The 20,413-nt window shown below is 43.3% G+C and overlaps 1 protein-coding gene across 8 annotated transcripts in view; it reads right to left on the reverse strand.

The window, feature by feature from the left end:
• Nucleotides 1-235: 235 nt before the first annotated feature.
• Nucleotides 236-20,413, reverse strand: part of LOC110502361 (serine/threonine-protein phosphatase 2A 56 kDa regulatory subunit delta isoform) — a 56,181-nt gene continuing 36,003 nt past the window's right edge. For all 8 annotated transcript variants that reach the window (XM_036959655.1, XM_021580321.2, XM_021580324.2 and 5 more), the window contains 14 exons: nt 13,640-13,839; nt 10,001-10,111; nt 9,784-9,876; nt 7,958-8,088; nt 7,548-7,607; nt 7,339-7,447; nt 7,164-7,217; nt 6,879-7,049; nt 6,478-6,605; nt 6,057-6,158; nt 5,803-5,875; nt 4,330-4,368; nt 4,087-4,203; nt 236-3,669 (listed from right to left, as the gene is read on the reverse strand). In XM_036959655.1, the coding sequence (XP_036815550.1) occupies nt 3,532-3,669; nt 4,087-4,203; nt 4,330-4,368; nt 5,803-5,875; nt 6,057-6,158; nt 6,478-6,605; nt 6,879-7,049; nt 7,164-7,217; nt 7,339-7,447; nt 7,548-7,607; nt 7,958-8,088; nt 9,784-9,876; nt 10,001-10,111; nt 13,640-13,839 (1,526 nt within the window). In that variant the 3' untranslated portion in view covers nt 236-3,531. The remainder of the gene's footprint in view (nt 3,670-4,086; nt 4,204-4,329; nt 4,369-5,802; nt 5,876-6,056; nt 6,159-6,477; nt 6,606-6,878; nt 7,050-7,163; nt 7,218-7,338; nt 7,448-7,547; nt 7,608-7,957; nt 8,089-9,783; nt 9,877-10,000; nt 10,112-13,639; nt 13,840-20,413) is intronic.

Here is a 20,413-nt window from a genome sequence, read left to right on the forward strand (position 1 = left end):
TGTCCACTATTTTTTACTTTATTTTGTTCTGTACATACATGAACATCTGTACAAAATATGACTTTCATACTATGTAATGCTCTACCTAATTAAAGTACAACATATGTACATATGACCTGGAAAGCAGCTTAAGATTAGTGTCAGACCTGGGGGGGGGGGGGGGGGGGTGGAGAGAGACCCTTTGTTTAAAAAAAAATGTCCTCTTCAGTTTGTGTGTGGCTGCTGGACAAACTGAGCCATTTCATGTCATCAGTCACCACCCAGCCATGGCATTGTAGTGCCCTGGTACAATGCTACCTATCTCTTGTAGTCTGGAATGTCTCAACAGCTACTTTCTGGAAGCATGGCCAATAGGAATGCATGTGCCTTGCTCAGTCAGGTGAGAGAACAGTAATACATACTTTCTATTAAGAATATTTAAAACTATATTGCGACTTATTGATACACTGTTTATAAATACAAATGTCTCATGCACAGGTAACATTTTCAAACCTCACCAGAAGACAATTTAGAGCATAGGTCTTCGGTGCAGACAAGACTTGGCAAATCCAATCTGAGCTGATGAGATTTTTGTTCCACCGAGGGAGAATGTAGAGGTTATCGCTACTGTGATTACAAAAAAAGTGTATTTTTATGTGTAAGGATAAACATGTTAGGAATCCAACTCAGATGATATAAAAAGCAGCTCGGATTTAGACTGCTCTAACGTTATGACTGTAAGATCATGTTGAGGGAGGGAACTCTTTGGCAGCCAGCCTCTAAGTATGTGTGCGATGACGACTCACTTTGCCCAGCAGCCTTAGGAGTGAGTAATTCTCCACTGTTTGGTGTGATTGGCAGACAACTCAATAGACGAGACCATACGACAAAGAAATGACCTCACGCAGCAAGTGGAAGAAAACAAAGCAGAAACAAAAGGAGGGGGGAGGAGGAGTAAGGGGGGTGAGTGGGATTAACCTACAGGACAAAGGGGTGGTAGGGGTGCACCCCTAAGCAATATACATTACAATATACAGTACACATTTGCAACAGTAACCACAGCCTTTCCTTTTTCCCATATGTGCTAGTAAAGCAATTCTGTATTTTTTAATCTGTAGATAGTCCTATGAGGAGGATTGTTTTGCGCACTTCCATACACCAAGTGCATGAGTTTGTTTCAACTAAAAATATTGCTTAGGTTAGGAAAGAGACCTATTGAATCAAGCCGGTTTAGAGGAGAAAGGGGAATATGATATTTTGTAGAGATTCCCTACACTTGAACCGAAATAACCGTTTTCCTTTCCGCAATGAGGCTACCTCAACAGAGGTGCATTTTCATCTTTAAGAAACATAAATCCACAAACACATAAGATAGAAAGGCCAGAAGATGGCTACAGAGGAATAACTAAAGAGGCAGAGGAGATGTTACCCATTGGGCCAGAAACATTAATAAACACAAATATAATTATGAAGGAAGGAATGGATGTATAACAATCATGACAGTCAGAGTCTGGACAGAGCAGAGTGAGAAGGTTATCTTTAAGAAAACGGAGAAAAGGATGGACGGACACTGCAGCAGCTTATGGTTGCCTTTCCTAAAGACCAACAACTTGAGACAATATTACCCTGACATCCTATCTTATTCTTATTGTGTTAATTTAGATTTGAGCCTACTTGGTAAATATGGTCTTCTTCTTGAACTGCACTGTTTGTTAAAAGCTTGTAAGTAACATTTCACGGTAAAGTTTACACTTGTTGTATTCAGCATTTCACGGTAAAGTTTACACTTGTTGTATTCAGCATTTCACGGTAAAGTTTACACTTGTTGTATTCAGCATTTCACGGTAAAGTTTACACTTGTTGTATTCGACGCATGTGGCAAATACAGTTTAATTTGATTTAACTGAATTGGTTTCTGAGTTTTTTTTTTGATACAGCGACATGATTTTGTTTTTGAGCTACACCTCTAGTTATAAAAATACAATAAACATTTTTCAACAGGAGCTCTATTACAAGTTTAGACATTTGTTCAAAACTTATTCTGTATCTTCAAGTGCTTTATAGTGGACCGGCCGGCTAGGAATTAACATATGAAAAGCCTTATCAGTTCTGTGAACAAGTCTCAAAAACCGACCAAAACAAAAACCACTTCTTAGAGCAAGCAGATGATTGTGATTGCTTTCTCACGCCTTTTGGGGGAACTAGGCGAGATATTGGTAGGGGGGGGGGGGGGGGGGCACCTCGCGGGCAAAACTATTTTATAAGTGCAGTTTTACAGCTAATTTCCTGCAATTCTACACGTTGCCATGACTTATTCCATGTTAATATGATATCGATAGTTAAATAAATATCTGAGTTAAGTGACTACCTAAATCAATGGGGGGCCCCCTGGAGATCAAGGCCCCTGGGCAAGTGCCCTTCATGCCTGGTCCGTAATTTGGCCATGATAACTACAAGTTTAGATAGCTGGCTAGACTAACTTACCCATTTAAAAAATGTTAGCGGACACGGGCTAATTGAGTGACTGTCAGTGACTGACAAGCGGGAAACTGCTGACGCACAACCAAATATCTCAATTCCACCTTTTGTATTCTACTATTCTAACACTCAACAGTAAATTGAGACACGGACTGACTGCCCTGCATACACCAATTATCTAGGCTTACAATCATGCTATTAGCTTACGACTAATAAACAGGGAGAATGTAATTCAACAGATGCTGTAAGGCCATGATTTAAGGATGCAAAGAGGTGACTTCATGAAGCTACAACTAAAGAGTCAGAAAAACTGATTTCATGGAAGAGACTGACATACATGAATTAAATTAAGATAAAGGCAGCCATCTTGATTCCTAGTCCTCTCATGTCATTGTGTCATGTCAGCCTTGTAAGCTTTGTGTCCCAGACTTGGCTTCCCCAAAATGTACTATGCTGCCTGGACATGAACTTACAGCAAGTTTTTTTTTTAACAGAGCAGAATCACTACTTCCACCGGACATCCAGCTAGACTAGAGCATGGCCCTATTCTCCACCAAACCAATCAGATAACCCACACCCCCTCACTCCAGACAAGCTAGCGGGACCGCCACTCACTCGACTGCCCTCTATAGGTAATGCTTTGGTCGTTCCCTTTCAGCACAGAAGATCACAGTAGGAGGGAGGAACATGAGGACAACCAAAACCAATCCAAAAGGAAACGGAAACAAAACAAAGAAACATGCTTCACGGATGCTTACACTTAATACTACTGTTGTATAATGGTTGTCCTCGTGCAACCTAACAATCAGCCCACTGTAGTCAAGTATATGTGAGTATTTGGAAGTTGGAACAATTTGTACGTCTGTGTGTATGTTCCTATGTGTGCGTATAGGAGTGTGTGTTCTTGTCTAACTCTGATGGCCCTGGTTTTCTGCAGATGGGGATCTCCGGCAGAGATGGAGGGGGAGGAGAAGCAGAGGCGAAGAGGGGGCTATCAGGTGTACAGTAGGCGACTGTTTGGATGAGAGACGGACAGGAGGGGAGTTAGGCATGGAGGGTGCCACTGCTCCCTGGTCAGAGGGCCTCCTCGTTGGCCGTCAGGTACTCCTCTGCTCGCTTGTGTTGCTCCAGGGCTTTTATAGTGTACACGTCCTGCGGCAGCTCCGACTTCCGCCGCATCAACACCTTGTCTTTCTTGATGTCCTTCATCCCCTATGGAAGAATATACGTAGAGAAAAGTGAGACTGTTAGTTCAAGGCCATATCCAACACAGCAAGGAAACTTTTCAAATGGACAGACGGGGACTGGTGAATTCTGAAACTGACATGAGTTGAAGAATTAGTTTACAACTTTAAAAACGTAGAAAGACAAAAAGAAATGAACATGTGATTCAAAAGTGTTGATTTTTCTTGATTCATTGATTGGCTGGTAGGTGTATTAATACTAGGCTGGGACAACAGCCTGCAGGGTGTACTGTATGTGGCTACGGGGGGTGTGAGTACATACCTGTGATTCAACAAATTAAGGCCTTGAAGATCAATTGATTAGTAAGTTACTAGGCTGGGAAAAAAGCCTGCAGGTGGGCGTATGTAGAGAGTGGTGTACCTCGACGTGTGCTGGTAGTTGTACCTGTGTGGCCTCTGTCTCGACAGTCTTCTTCAGCAGCTGAATGTCCTCAGCAGTGGGCGTCTCCGTCTCCATGGAGTACAAGGGCACCCCTCCCGGACTCTCATTGTACATCATGTACTGGAAAATTACAGATAGAAACAAATGAGTTGAATCTGGTCTGGATACCGACTGTGAAACACACACACGAAGGTACCAAGATCAACATCAGACAGCCCATTGAATTCAGTAAGAAAAGAAGCAGACCTCTTCTTGTGGGTGGAGACCAGGTCGGAGTTTGGTAACCTGCAGATAAAGCATAGGTTAAAAGACAGATATTTGCTCTCAGTCAGACACTAGGCAGGTTTCCATTGACCCAGGATTAATTTGACAAACGCAAAGTCGCAACAACAAAGAAACATTGCGACCTGTAAGACGTGTAATGCAAACAGCTGCTATCGGAGAAATGTTCTATCCGTTTTTATCTTTTGTCAAACTTTCTTGCGACAAATTGATGGAAAGAGTTAATTTTTTTTAAATGATGATTGCTGAATCATTTTTGAAGGGACGCAGGGCACGTCAGCACGTGACTAGAAAGCCCCACTCCACATTTATTTTCTAAACGCCTACTGCTTTCTAAATCTACATTTCAACTCTAAAAATGCCGTTTCTATGCAGGACAACGATTGTCCTGACTTTCAAGAACGCCCAAATTGCTTTGCCTTGCTTTTCTGGTTGGCAGGATGCACGTTTCACCATTTAATTATATCAGATGTACAGTAGTCTCACCATGCCACGGACCGATGCCATACGCTGGCACATTAGAATCATTACAATATGGAAAATATGAGTCAATTCTTGCTTTCTATCCATGCTGGCTTTTGTGGACTACGTGACATGAAACAGAAAGGTGGGAGGGCATACAGGCTGTTGACAATTTATTCATTGCCTAAATGGATAATAGAAACACTTCAACCATCATTCTGTATTTGAAAATCTGGCTTTTTGCAGATTTTGTTGTTGTTGCTGTGGGGGTGACGTCATTACATCCAGCTGTTTTTAATAAACACAAGACAGTTAAATGGAAACACACCGTTGCAGGCAATTGTGGCATCTATTTCCTATGCAAACTTTCTAAAATGTTAATGGAAACATAGCTACTGACACACACACACACACACACACACACACATATCTAGGCTACATTCACTAAAGCACAATTCCTCTTAATTAAATCTTCAGCTCTTTGTTCCTGAGCCCTTGGAGCTGGGAATCAGTCACGAGAGACGATCAATGGTGATAATTAGATGTGTCTGGAACAAAAGGACTTTATAAAGTCAAATTAATTCAAGCATAACCCTGTTTAAACCCCCCCCAAAAAATCCCCTCTACCTCTTACTGTACAGACAATTTCACACACAACCATAGCAACATAATTAGTGAGGACTGGAGTTTTTTGTCCCTTTCGGTTGCTCCTGGCGACAGTGATATTATGGAATGCATTTGGAGAATAATGAGACAGGAAGCGTGTTACTAGGGACCATTAATTTGATACTACATACAACACACTTAAAAAAACAAAAAACTATTACGCAGTGTCCATCTACAAATGTCTAATGTGGAAATAAATAGCACAGTCTCGTTTCCTGAGCCTACTCCCTGGAACAGTGTGATGTGAATGTTCCATAATGGACGGGGATGGGGTTGTGGTGTTTTTTGGCATCCTGCAGTAGGGATCACCTGAGGGTTATGCTTGGCCAGCTCCTCGATCTTGTGCCAGACCTCCTCACGCTCCTTCAGCTTGTACTTCTCTCTGAAAACACATCAGCAACAAAAACAACTTTGAGTTGGAGCCAACCAGGAAATTAGCTGGCTTGGCATTTTACTGTGCTTTGAGGGAGAGGATCAATAGTTCTACATGGGGGGGAAAAAAAGAGAAGTGGCTGATTTAATAGAGGACCATGCAGATCTAGGAGCATGCCCAGTGGACTCACTTCTGTTTCTCAGCCTTGTACTGCTGGGTGCAGTCATCAAACAGCTTCTGGTTCATCTCCATGAAGAGCTTCAGGGCGTTGTAGATCAGCCCATGGATTGTCCTAGACATAGGAAGGGCATTTAGCACAATATGTGCAGGTTAACATACAATGAATAATTGAAATGCATTTTTCAGCGAGTGCTGGACATCAATTGTTTTCTGGATTATATTTAAAAGGATCCAGTATCCCATTTTTTTAAGGGGAGAAAAATATTTCTGCACAAAGCGCATTATCTGTTCTTCCCTTACAACAATGAATTGATTTCTTCTCTCAAAATGCGAACCCAGCTATGACAAATAGTTGCCAGGCTTGTTTTGGAGGCACATCAGTTTAGCAGGAGCATTGATCTTTTAAATTGACTTGGATGCAGGGGTCATACTTGTTCCAGTGGCTCTTGGAGTTCTTGTAGAGAGCAGGGAACATGATGGGGAGGATCTTGGCGGCGTTGTCACTGATCAGACTCATGATGTACTCGTTGTTCCAGTAGTACAGCGCCCTCTCTGCCACCTTGAGCACCCAAAAAAGGAGGCCATCAGACAATACGCCCCTTGTAATCTACCAAGGCAGTCTTCTTCCATTGTGGGTACGGTATAGTTCCTGTGCTTGTTCACTCTGTCCACGACAGAATATCGCACATGATTCTAAGACAAATTACTTTAAAATGGCATGATGTTATTTCTTCCTTCCTGAAGCCAATGCCATATTCTGTTATGTTTGGGCCAGTGAAGCTGAATGAGTAAACACAGCAGTGTGAGTGAGCATGAGGCAGGCGTAGAGTACCTGGAAGTGTGGACTGGAAACACACTTGGCCAGCTGTCTGAACAGCGGCTCCATGACCTTGACGAACTCAGACGGCTCGATGACGTCCAGGATCTCCTCCAGCTCGTTGAGGAACATCACCTCTTTGGGGCTGTGGGTCTTAGGCCAGAACTTCAGCAAGCCCATGATCACCTGGGGGGGTCAAATCATTTACACAACATTAACATTCACTCTGTATAAAACCATATATTACCCAGCTAAGAACCTTTGGCTGACAATTCCCAGTTGAAGACATGCCAAACTCACTGGTTCGGTTAGACTACTGTCCTTTTCCAAGAACTGCACGACGCAATACGCCAGCTGTGGAGAGAGATAGACAAGTTGTGCGAGTGAGAGCATTTCAGCAGGAGCTGATATAGGAGAGTCATGTCTGACCCTCACACTGTGTAAGGGAGGGGGCCTTTCAGAGCACCCAGAGTACCTGTGGGTGGTAGACGCTGAGTGACTTCACTTTGTGAAGCGGCAGCAGCACTCGAATCAAGAACATCTTGTGCTCCTCTTTCAATGGCAGGGCAAAGCCGTTGATTATGCTGGGGACGAGGGACAAGGGGAGACTTGTTTTAGATTCATCTTGTTTTTTTAATTGTAAAAGAGATGATGTGTTGACGGGATAGTACACCGTGCACTCACCTTCCTAAGATTTCTAAGAGCTCGGCGATTCCATTGTGATGCTCGGTTTCATATATAAACCTGCAATATGAGAGCAGGCCAAGGTCAACTAAAAGGGCACAGACAACAGATATACTGACACATTTTCTACACGCAACCTCAACATTCGACAACCTTGCAGGTCTTCTGTGTTGCAGTTACATTATCTATTCTCCACAAGAACTGACAGACTCTCTCGAACTCTGAATAGATTTCAATGGCGAGACAGACACATAGAAATAGAATAACTAAAAACAGGCATCCCACGCCCCCAAACAAGTCAACGTCCTGTGTCAGGTGGACCGCCAGCCACATGGAGTGTACCTGTAATTCTATTTCTATAGACCGACTTACCTGGTGTGGAAGGGGGTATAAAAATCCATCTCTCTCACCTGTAGAATATGTTGTTGATCTGTCTGCGGATGTAGGCCCGAAGACCCAGGAACTTGCCGTAGATCCTGTGGAGGATGGTCTTCAGGAAGTCCCGCTCCCTGGGGTCTTCACTGTCAAACAGCTCCAGTAGCTGTGGGGAGGAATGGGGGGGGGGGGGGGGGGGGGGGGGTTGGCATGATCAGACATCTAATGTGTCAAACATCAATGCATAGGTATTCGAGAAACTAGCACCGTATTCAATACAAAAGATACAAATGGGATGCTTGCAATTGTAGGAGTAAAGATACTTGGAAAATCAAGCAAAGGTCGAAAATACTCATCATCAGACAAAACACACACGACTTTCATTGACCAACACGCTGAAGTGTTCAAGACAACGTGGCACACAGTATCAGGTGGTGCGGTGAAAACAAAACTCGATTTCTATGAGACGTCATAGCGGCTGGGTTTCCCCATAACATCATGCAAAGCAATGCGTGTCTGGAGCCCAGGCCAGCACTCACAGTGATTAGGCTGACTAAAGTCATTATTAACATTCATTCCCAGCAGCGGTGGATGGGAAGCATCATGTGGTCAGATGGAGAAGAGTGACCCCTGCTAATTCCCTCTCAGCTCTCATGTCTCGCTACTGTGTGGGAGGGAGACGGAAGCTGGCCAGGGTATGAGTAAACACGCATACACAGACATAGAAACTCTACACATACACACATCACTAGATGGCTACCACCCGGTTCCTCAACCCTGCACCTTAGAGGCTGCTGCCCTATATACATAGAATCCCTGGTAACTTTAATAAATGGAACACTAGTCACTTTAATAAATGTTTACATACTACTTTACTCATTGCATGTGTGTATGCTGTATTATATTGTTCTGTATTTTAGTCAATGCCACTCCGACATTGCTCGTCCTAATATTTCTACATTTCTTGTATCGTTGTGAATTATAAATACTACTGCACCGTTGGAGCTAGCCTTTCGCTACAAGCCTTTCGCCACACCCGCAATAACATCTGCTGAATATGTGTGACCACTAAAATGTGATTTCATACACACACGTAAACAGCATCATTGCTGACTGCCTGGGCGCTAGGATTGTACGCATAGTGCCAAGTAGTGGCAGATTTAGGCACTGATAAGTGCCTAAATTGGAACGCAGCGGCTGTACAGTAACATGCTGGAAATGACGTCAGAGCTCAGGCTCTGCGCGTCACAGCGCGGTGTGTGTTTTGACTGACAGCTGTTCTGAACCTGAGCGCAGCGCGCGACAAGTAGTTCCCTCCCGTGAAATTGGACAACTTTTGCAAATCTGTTGTTGTCGGAGTGAGCCCAAAAAAACACCTTATAGTTGAAGACTCTTCTTTAAGTCATAAAAGTGCATTGAAATTGCTAAGGAACTGTGCACAGTTTGGAGAGGTGTGTGTGGCCACTTGGAGACACCAGTTAGTCCTCTCACTCAAAGCCTTGTCATTATTTTGTCTTATGTTGCACCTACCCAACATTTCCTAGGAATAGTCTTATATTACTGAATGTATCCAGAGTATTTTCAGTAAGTGCAGTAAATGTAAAATGCACATAAAATCAACAGTGTAATGTTTGGATTCCCTGTTGTGTTCTCAACTTTGGTCTAATAATTCCCCATCATCTCCAAACTGTTCCCTTCTAATTGTTACCATGCATATGCATTTCATATTTATTTTGTAAAAAACATTTCAATTTAGCCCTATCCATATAGGTCAAGTCCCACGAGTGTAAAGGGTTAGATATTTCAACAGCTCAGCAGTTACAGGGAGCACAGTTTGTGTTGTAACCAGAGGGATACTTACAGACAGTACAAACTTTTGGTCAATGTATTTTTTGGCGACATTAGGCTGGAAATCGGGGGACTCCAGGAATCGTAAGAAGAATTCATACACCAGCTGGAGAGAAGAAGCAAAAGAGGACAAACGTTGGTGTGATTTAAGGCGGACAATACTGCATGGAAATAGCTTTTTTCTAGTCTTAAAATTCAAAATTCAAGAAGAGAAATAAAAAAAACGTCACCTGTAGGTGTGGCCAAGCAGCCTCCAGTGTGGGCTCGTCCTCTTCTGGGTCAAACTCAGCCCCCGTGGGGTTGGAGGATGGTGGCAGGGTCCTGAACAGGTTGATTGAAAACTGAACAAGGCAGAGGAGAGGTGTCAGTCAACATGGCAACAAATCAACAACGCTAAATCTATCCTCCAATTTGCACATTTAGGAAAACACAGCACAATCCATCCGATAGTCTTATACCACACAAAAGGAATGACATTCACTAGATCAGAGCACAAATCATTTGACAAACGGGTGGTGTCGAGAGAGGACCCAAGTGGGTCCTGGTAAAAGCCGTTTAGGTTAGCCCTGCTAACACGGCCACTGGGAGAGCTGCAGCTGACATAAAGCAACACTTCCCCAGCACCTAGTTCCTGTCTGGGCCTGAAGCTGCCACCGCACAGAGCCCCTCTGGCACTGAGGAAAGAGAGATGCTGGAAATAGCCACAGCTCCAGAGACGCACCTCAGTATCGTTACAGAACACTCACAATGGGAGAGAGAGGGAGAGACGACAGCAGCAAGATGAAAGGGAGAAGGTGGTGGATAATTGATCATCCCCCAGCGCACACTTATTACTCGTTGAGCACAGTGCAAAAATGTGTCACAAGCGGAGAGGGAGAGAGGGCTTCCGAGGTAGACAGGGCTCTAACTCCTCTAGCTCCACAATGAGATAGGGTGCAGGCCAGGCAGCAGGCTGTGACCCAAAATTGCCCTCCCTGGAAGCCTGTGTTTCAGACATAAGGAAGTGGGTGGCGGCAAATGTTTTACTTTTAAACTGGGAGAAAACAGAGAGGCTAGTTCTAGGTCCCAAGAAAAAAAGAGATATCATCTTGATAGTTGTACAGTCGTCTCAAACGAAACCGTGAAGGACCTCGGCGTTACTCTGGACCCTGATCTCTCTTTTGACGAACATATCAAGACTGATTCAAGGACAGCTTTTTTCCATCTACGTAACATTGCAAAAATCAGAAACTTTGTCCAAAAAATTATGCAGGAAAATGAATTCATGCTTTTGTCACTTCTAGATTAGACTACTGCAATGCTCTACTATCCAGGCTAACTGGATAAAGCACTAAATAAACTTCAGTTTGTGCTAAACACAGCTGCTTGAATCTTGACTAGAACCAAAAAATGGATATTACTCCAGTGCTAGCCTCTGGCTTCCTGTTAAGGCTACGGCTGATTTCAAGGTTTTATTGCTAAGCTACAAAGCATTACATGGGCTTGCTCCTACCTATCTTCCCAATTTGGTCCTGCTGTACATACCTACACATACGCTTCGGTCACAAGACGCAGGCCTCATTGTCCCTAGAATTTCTAAGCAAACAGCTGGAGGCAGGGCTTTCTCCTATAGAGCTACATTTTTATGGAATGGTCTGCCTATCCATGTGAGAGGTGCAGACTCGGTCTCGACCTTTAAGTCTTTATTGAAGACTAATCTCTTCAGCAGGTCCTATGATTGAGTGTAGTCTGGCCCAGGGTTGTGAAGGTGAACGGAAAGGCACTGGAGCGACGAACTGCCCTTGCTGTCTCTGCCTGGCCGGTTCCCCTCTCTCCACTGGGATTCTCTGCCTCTAACCCTATTACAGAGGCTGAGTCACTGGCTTACTGGTGCTCTTCCATGCCGTCCCTAGGAGGGGTGCGCCACTTGAGTGGGTTGAGTCACTGACGTGATCATCCTGTCCGGGTTGGCGCCCCCGCTCGGGTTCGTGCCGTGGGGGAGATCGTTGTGGGCTATACTTGGTCTTGTTTCTTGGTAGTAAGTGTGATTATTATTATTTGACCCTGCTGATCATCTATGAATGTTGAACATCTTGGCCATGTATTGTTATAATCTCCACCTGGCACAGCCAGAAGAGGACTGGCCACCACTCATAGCCTGGTTCCTCTCTAGGTTTCTTCCTAGCTTCTGGCCTTACTAGGGAGTTTTTCCTAGCCACCGTGCTTCTACATCTGCATTGCTTGCTGTTTGGGGTTTTAGGCTGGGTTTCTGTATGGCACTTTGTGACATCGGCTGATGCAAAAATGGCTTTATAAATGCATTTGATTGACTGATTGAGGGGAGGAGAGAACTACAAGGGGAAGGAGGGATTTAGAAAATACCCCAGGAGGCAGGAGAGAGGGAGAATACCCCAGGGGGCAGGAGAGAGGGAGAATACCCCAGGGGGCAGGAGAGAGGGAGAATACCCCAGGGGGCAGGAGAGAGGGAGAATACCCCAGGGGGCAGGAGAGAGGGAGAATACCCCAGGGGGCAGGAGAGAGGGAGAATACCCCAGGAGGCAGGAGAGAGGGAGAATACTCCAGGAGGCAGGAGGCAGGAAAGAATACTCCAGGAGGCAGGAGAGAGGGAGAATACCCCAGGAGGCAGGAGAGGGGGAGAATACCCCAGGAGGCAGGAGAGAGGGTAGGTGTAACTCAGAGGGGAGGAGAGAGTAAGAGCGTATGACAAGGGGAGGGGAGAGGGAGAGATGTCGGGTTTAAAGGCTTCCGGAGGGATTTGGCTAGATCTGACTCATCACCAAAATAAATAATGGACTTTGGAAGCTCCTCAAGGATTTGATGTTGATTCTCTCCCCCCACTGTGCTGGGTGGAATCCTGAGGGAGGCCAGGCAGAAGTCATTAGAGAGTCAGGATGTAGCATGGTGAGGTGACAGCATGTTTACACCCACATGTGATTAAAATGTTGGCCCTTCCACATTGTGTCAAGAGTGCACAGTGTATTCGGAAAGTATTCAGACCCCTTCCCCACATTTTGTTACGTTACAGCCTTATTTATAATGGATTAAATGCATGTTTTCCCCTCATCAATTTACACACAATAGCCCATAATGACAAAGCGAAAACAGGTTTTTAGACATTTTTGCTAATTAATACAAAATGTAAAAAACGGGAAATATCACATGTACATAAGTATTAAGACTCTTTACTCAGTACTTTGTTGAAGCACCGTTACAGCCTCAAGTCTTTTTTATTTTACCTTTATTTGACTAGGCAAGTCAGTTAAGTTCAAATTCTTATTTTCAATGACGGCCTAGGAACAGTGGGCTAACTGCCTGTTCAGGGGCAGAACGACAGATTTGTACCTTGTCAGCTCGGGGTTTTGAACTTGCAACCTTCAGGTTACTAGTCCAACGCTCTAACCGCTAGGCTACCCTGCTGTCTTCTCGGTTATGACGCTACAGGCTTGGCACACCTATATTTGGGAAGATCTCATATTCTTCTCTGCAGATCAGGTTCACCTTCCAACAGGACAACAACCCTAAGCACACAGCCAAGACAGCGTAGGAGTGGCTTCAGTACAAGTCTCTGAATGTCCTTGAGTGGCCCAGACAGAGCCCGGACTTGAACCCGATCAAACATCTCTGGACAGACCTGAAGATAGTTGTGCAGTAACCCTCCCCATCCAACCTGACAGAGCTTGAGAGTTTTTGCTTTGTCATTTTCCGGTATTGCATGTAGTCAATTACAAAAAAATATATTTTTGAATAAGGCTGTAACATAACAAAATGTGGAAAAAGCCAAGGGGTCTGAATACTTTCCGAATGCTCTTGTGACTGTGGTGCGACTGCATGCATGTTCACTAGAGTTTGTGTGTGTGTTCTCCTCTTACCATGATGACACCCTCAGGATAGATGGACTCGGTGACCACTTCGCGGTTGTGCGTGATGTACTCCACCATCTCATTCAGACCGGCACGCTTCACCTCCTTGTACTTCAGGTCGCTTAGGGGGTCCGTGACAAAGTCAAAGAGTACGCAGCACTGGCGCAGCTTCTGCACAAACAGCTCTTCCCGGTCGATAAGAGGTGCATCTGAGGATGAGAGAGAAAGAGAGAGAGAGAGGGAGAGCAGGGGGTTAGATCAATGGTATGCTGCATGTCTGGGGGTTAGGCTCGATCAGGGCTCTCCAACCCTGTTCCTCGAGAGCTACCGTCATGTAGGTTTTCGCTCCAACCCTAATTTAGCACACCTGATTCTAATAATTAGCTGGTTGATAAGCTAATTCAGGTTAGTCACAACTGGGGTTGGATCGAAAACCTACAGGAGGGTAGCGCTCCAGGAATGGGGTTGGGGAGCCCTGGGCTAGCTAGTGATTCTTAACCTTCAGAAAACATTATACACTTGGTCTGTCATTTTGTGATCCCATCCTTTTTGTTCATGGCTAACATCGAGGATAAAGTGTCAGAGTCATACACCCACCCCTTCTCCTGGACAATGAACATCAAGGTCTCCTGTAGTTTTCAGCCCCTTCACGGACCTGAGAGAAAGGACACGTGTCCACTCACGCAGAGGGCCCCACACTGTACCATGGAGGAATTCAGACTCCTCCTCACACACAGGCCTATGGGTGGGTCCGTCGATCTAGAGCAGGGATGTCAAATTCATCCCATGGAGGGCGTAGTGTCTGCTGATTTTTTGTTTTTTTTCCCCTTTCAATTAAGACCTAGACAACCAGGTGAGGGGAGTTCCTTACTAATGAGTGACCTTAATTCATCAATCGAGTACAAGGGAGGAGCGAAAACCCGCAGACACTCGGCCCTCCGTAGAATAAGTCAGACACGTGACCTAGAGTGTGTGACTAGTGTGTTGTTGCATAATGGTAGCCCTTCACACTTAACAAATTGCAGATTTGGGCGCTGATAAGCGCCTAAATTGGAATGCGGTGGCTGTACAGTAACATGCTATAAATGAAGTTCGAGCTCAGGCTCTGCGCTTCAAGGGTTTTGACTGACAGACGTACTGAACTTGAGAACCGCACGCGACAAGAAGTTGCCCTTCACATTTCCATATCATGAAACTCATGTCATATACTGTGTCAACAGTTATGATTACTAGGTTTGATGTACAAGATTACACGGTATAATACCCTGGGTTGTTTTGAACAGAATGAGCCCGTTTAGCTATTGTGAAAAAAGTTTGCCGCGGAACACGCACATGAACGCACTCAGGACTCCGACGCACACCAAAATTATGATCAGTTTCTCTGAATTGCCTTGTGAAAGCCTAACATCGTACGATCGTATTTTATAACTTAGCCAAGTCATGTTGGCAACAGAGCAAGCTTTCAAATGATGCCCACCTGACCCAAGTAGAAGTGTGCTTGCTCTAATTCCAAAAAAAGCACAACTAGGAGAGCTCAAAGAAGCATTTTACAGTTAAAGACTCTTCTTTGAGTCATAAAAGTGCACTGAAATGACTTGTGAACTGTACACCAGTTTAATCCTCTCACACAAACCCTTGTCATTTCTTGTGTTGCACCTACCCCACATTTTCCAGGAATAGTCTTATCATGTTACTGAATGTATCCAGGGTATTTTCAGATTTTGTGATCAACAAATGAGAGCACAGTAAATATAAAATGCACATAAAATCAACAGTGTAATGTTTAGATTCAGCCTTGTGTCAGGGGAACTGTTGTGTCTTCAACTTTGGTCGAATCATTTTCCCATAATCTCACTTTTAATTGCTACCATGCTTATGTGTTTCATACAGTATTTCTTCTGTAAGAAACATTTCAATTCAGCCCTAGCCATTTAGGCCAGCGTTTCCCAAACTAGGGGTTGTGGCCCCATGGCCTGCAGGGCCAGATAAAACATGTCTTCCCCATAATTACATAAAAAAAACAGATGACCATGCTTTGTAATGTTTCTAAAACAAGAAATGTATTAGTTAGAAGTAATGTGGCATATTGCTCAATTTCATTTAATTTGTGACCGGAGTCTTTTAATCAAAATATCAGAGACAAAATGTTCAGCTGCCCATTTAAGGGTGGGAGGTTACCGTGGTAACGGGGGTCCTGCCACCTGTGTCTGTGATATTTGGGATCTGACCACAGAGTTTCTAAACACAGAGATGCAACATCGTGACCCCCCCCCCCCCCTTTTATTTTTAGTCTTGCTACTCGCTGTTAATTATCTACGCATAGTCACTTTACCCCTACCTACATGTATAAATTACCTTGACTAACCTGTACCCCGATACCCCCTGAATATAGCCTCGTTATTGTTATTGTGTTACATTCTATTACATGTTTTACTTTAGTTTATTTAGTAAATCTTTTCTTAACTATTTCTTGAACTGCATTGTTGGTTAAGGGCTTGTAAGTAAGAAAGCATTTCACGGTAAGGTTGAATTCAGCACATGTGACAAATAAAATGTGATTTGATTTTAAGTAGAAAAACATGCTTGATTCCCCCTACTTGTAGAGAAACGTCAACACCATCCTCCTCTCTTTAATGTTGATGAAACGGTCTATCACTGTCATACCATACACACTTAAAGAATGTTGATGTCCGATGTATACCTGGCTAAAATGCTTGCTCGCTAGCCTAACTTCCGTTCATGGGCAACGTTAGCAAGTTAACATTAGCCTTCTACATCAAGCTACATATGGAACTTCCATCCTCTAAGGCCAGGGGCACAACAATGTATGAATTCATGGTTGGATCAGAATTGCCGTTATAATCATTGGCCAGTAAGGAGAATGAAGTAAAAACAAATATTTTAGCTACCTGGTTAACTAGCCACCGGAGGACAACACAAAAAGATGCAACAACTCAAGTGTTTCTGTCAAATGACGAACGCTGTCAATGGGATTTGAAAGTAGTGACGCCAAATCCAAGCTGACTTCCTTTGACACTTTCTTCAGTTGAGCTCACTCAGTTTAGCTCAAAGCCGATACAAATAATTGCCTATACATGTTTTGACAAAGGACGCCAGATGTTCGCTGGCTTCACTTGCCTTAATAAATGCTACAGGCTGCAACAAATGTCAAACTCGTTTAGCCTAGGCAGCATCAGATAGATGGCCTAAACGTAGAGAGACAGAGGGGCCTACCTGGTTAAATAAAGGTGATTCTTTCTCCTGGGAGATACCGTGCATTCGGAATGTTTTTAATTTATTTTCACCTTTATTTAACCAGGTAGGCCAGTTGAGAAGAAGTTCTCATATTCAACTGCAACCTGACCAAGATAAAGCAAAGCAGTGCGACAAAAAACAACAACACAGAGTTACACATGGGATAAACAAAAGTACAGTCAACAACACAATAGAAAAATCTATATACAGTGTGTGCAAATGGAGTAAGGAGGTAAGGCCATAGTAGCGAAGTAATTACAATTTAGCAAATTAATTCAGACCCATTTACTTTTTCCTCATTTTGTTACATTATAGCCTTATTCTAAAATTGATGAAAACAAATTTTTACCTCATCAATCTACACACAAATCCCCATAATGACAAAGGGAAAACAGCTTTTTAGAAATGTTCTCAACTGTATAAAAAAACAAAAACAGAAATACCTTATTTACATAAGTATTCAGACACCTTGCTATGAGACTCGAAATTGAGCTCAGGTGCATCCTGTTTCCAATGTTCTTCCTTGAGATGTTTCGACAACTTGATAGGAGTCCACCTGTGGTAAATTCAATTGGTTGGACATGATTTGGATGACATACGCCTGTCTATATAAGGTCCCACAGTTGACAGTGCATGTCAGAGCAAAAACCAAGCCATGAGGTCGAAGGAATTGTCGGTAGAGCTCAGAGACAAGATTGTGTCGAGACACAGATCTGGGGAAGGGTACCAAAACATTTCAGCAGCATTGAAGGTCCCCAAGAACACAGTGGCCTCCATCATTCTTAAATGGAAGAAGTTTGGAAACACCAAGACTCTTCCTATAGATGGCCGCCTGGCCAAACATCAGTGGAGGACGGCCTTGGTCAGGGAGAAACTGATGGTCACTCTGACAGAGTTACAGAGTTCCTCTGTGGCAATGGGAGAACCTTCCAGAAGGACAACCATCTCTGCAGCACTCCACCAATCAGGCCTTTATGGTAGCGTGAACAGACAGAAGCCAATCCCCTCAGAAAAAAGGTACATGACAGCCTGCATGGAATTTGCCAAAAGGAACATAAAGGACTCTCAGACAATGAGAAACAAGATTCTCTGGTCTGATGAAGATTGAACTGGAGGAAACCTGGTACCATCCCTACGGTGAAGCATGGTGATGGCAGCATCATGCTGTGGGGATGTTTTTCAGCATCAGGGACTGGGAGACCAGTCAGGATTGAGGGAAAGATGAACAGAGCAAAGTACAGAGAGATCCTTGATGAAAACCTGCTCCAAAGCGTTCAGGACCTCTGACCGGGGTGAAGGTTCACCTTCCAACAGGACAACAACCCTAAGCACACAGCCAAGACAAGGCAGAAGTGGCTTTGGGACAAGTCTCTGAATGTCCTTGAGTGGCCCATCCACAGACTGGACTTGAACCCAAACGAACATCTCTGGAGAGACCTGAAAATAGCTGTGCAGTAACGCTCATCCAGCCAACCTGACAAAGCTTGAGAGGATCTGCAGAGAAGAATGGAAGAACAAATACAGGTGTGCCAAGCTTGTATTGTCATACCCAAGAAGACTCGAGGCTGTAATCGCTGCCAAATATGCTTCAACAAAATACTGAGTAAAGGGTCTGAATAATTATGTAAATGTGATATTTTATTTAATTTTTTTAAACATTTGCAAACATTTCTAAAAACCAGTTTTTCTTTGTCATTATGGGGTAGTGTGCATAGATTGATGAGGTGAATAAGCAATTTAAATCAATTTTAGAATACGGCTGTAACGTAACAAAATTATGCGGTCGACTCCAAAGTGGGGGCTTTTCCTGGCAGCCGGATGATGCAATCGAAGGAGGATGCAGTGAGTGAGTTGACTGTATAGGTCTATTGGCCTTGAATTTAGCCAAGCTTGCTCTGTATGGGATTGACGCTTCTAATTGCACATTTTAAATAAACATTTTATCCTGTAGATTATACGGTAAAATATAATCTATGGCGGATTGAAATGTACTTTTTTCAAAGCATTCATTTGATAGGCCTAACTTGAATGATTGTCCCTCTTTTATTAAAGGCCTCGTCTATGATAGGCCTATTTATATTTGTATGAATATTTTGATCTAGCCTATAGGCCAGGGATGATCAACTAGATTCAGCCGCAGGATGATTTTGTCTTGAGATGATGGTCGGGGGGGGGGGCAGAAAATATTTATTAATAATCTGTAGACTGCAAATTGACAACAAGAAGCCCAAACAGAAATAATGTTAGACTAAATGTATTGCCTTAACTAAGCTTTAACACAATATTAGCTAATATGTAAAATGTTCAGTAAAAAAAAAAAAATGACAAGATAGTGCCCATGATTATAATAATTAACATTATCCACATTCTTTTTCCAAATTACACAGGGAGGATTTCCTAGCGTAGGTTTTCACTTGGATTAATATAACTATTGAAGCACACGAGGCCCAGAGCTTGCACAGGTGCGTATTACAATGTGGTAAAGTGCTTATTTAGTCCTTCTTCACTATTTATGAAAAACCCTCTCACTTGGTATCAATTTGCAGTCAATTCTGTTCGAGGGGGGGGGGGGGGGTTATTTGTCAATTTTTTTGATCACCTCACTTTTCTAGAAAATAAATAAATCAGTGAAACAGTAAATAAACTTTGTTCCGGCTTCAGAAATCTAGCTAAATGTTTTGAGTTCCCATTTCCTCCGGTGGTGAAAAATATAGCCAAAAGCCCAATATACACAAAGATGTCGGCAAATTCTCTGAAGAGCCCAATTTTTTTTTTCTAATTCTGGATCCTATTTTGACAGATTGCACATCAAAATATCAAATCATGCATTCCCTGGATATGTTAGATGAAATTGCATACTATTTCTGCGTTGTATTTATTGTCCATATAGCAAAAAATGTATCACAATATGGGTTTATATGGGTTTTTCCCATATCGCCCAGCTCTAACACAAAATACACACGCACGCACAGGCTCTGGGGAGGAATGTAGCATAACACACCAATGTGACCTCTGACCTACAGTGCCTTGCGAAAGTATTCGGCCCCTTTGAACTTTGCGACCTTTTGCCACATTTCAGGCTTCAAACAAAGATATAAAACTGTATTTTTTTGTGAAGAATCAACAACAAGTGGGACACAATCATGAAGTGGAACGACATTTATTGGATATTTCAAACTTTTTTAACAAATCAAAAACTGAAAAATTGGGCGTGCAAAATTATTCAGCCCCCTTAAGTTAATACTTTGTAGCGCCACCTTTTGCTGCGATTACAGCTTTAAGTCGCTTGGGGTATGTCTCTATCAGTTTTGCACATCGAGAGACTGACATTTTTTCCCATTCCTCCTTGCAAAACAGCTCGAGCTCAGTGAGGTTGGATGGAGAGCATTTGTGAACAGCAGTTTTCAGTTCTTTCCACAGATTCTCGATTGGATTCAGGTCTGGACTTTGACTTGGCCATTCTAACACCTGGATATGTTTATTTTTGAACCATTCCATTGTAGATTTTGCTTTATGTTTTGGATCATT

Source organism: Oncorhynchus mykiss, chromosome 23, assembly GCF_013265735.2.
Source record: "Oncorhynchus mykiss isolate Arlee chromosome 23, USDA_OmykA_1.1, whole genome shotgun sequence".
Lineage (NCBI taxonomy): Eukaryota > Metazoa > Chordata > Actinopteri > Salmoniformes > Salmonidae > Oncorhynchus > Oncorhynchus mykiss.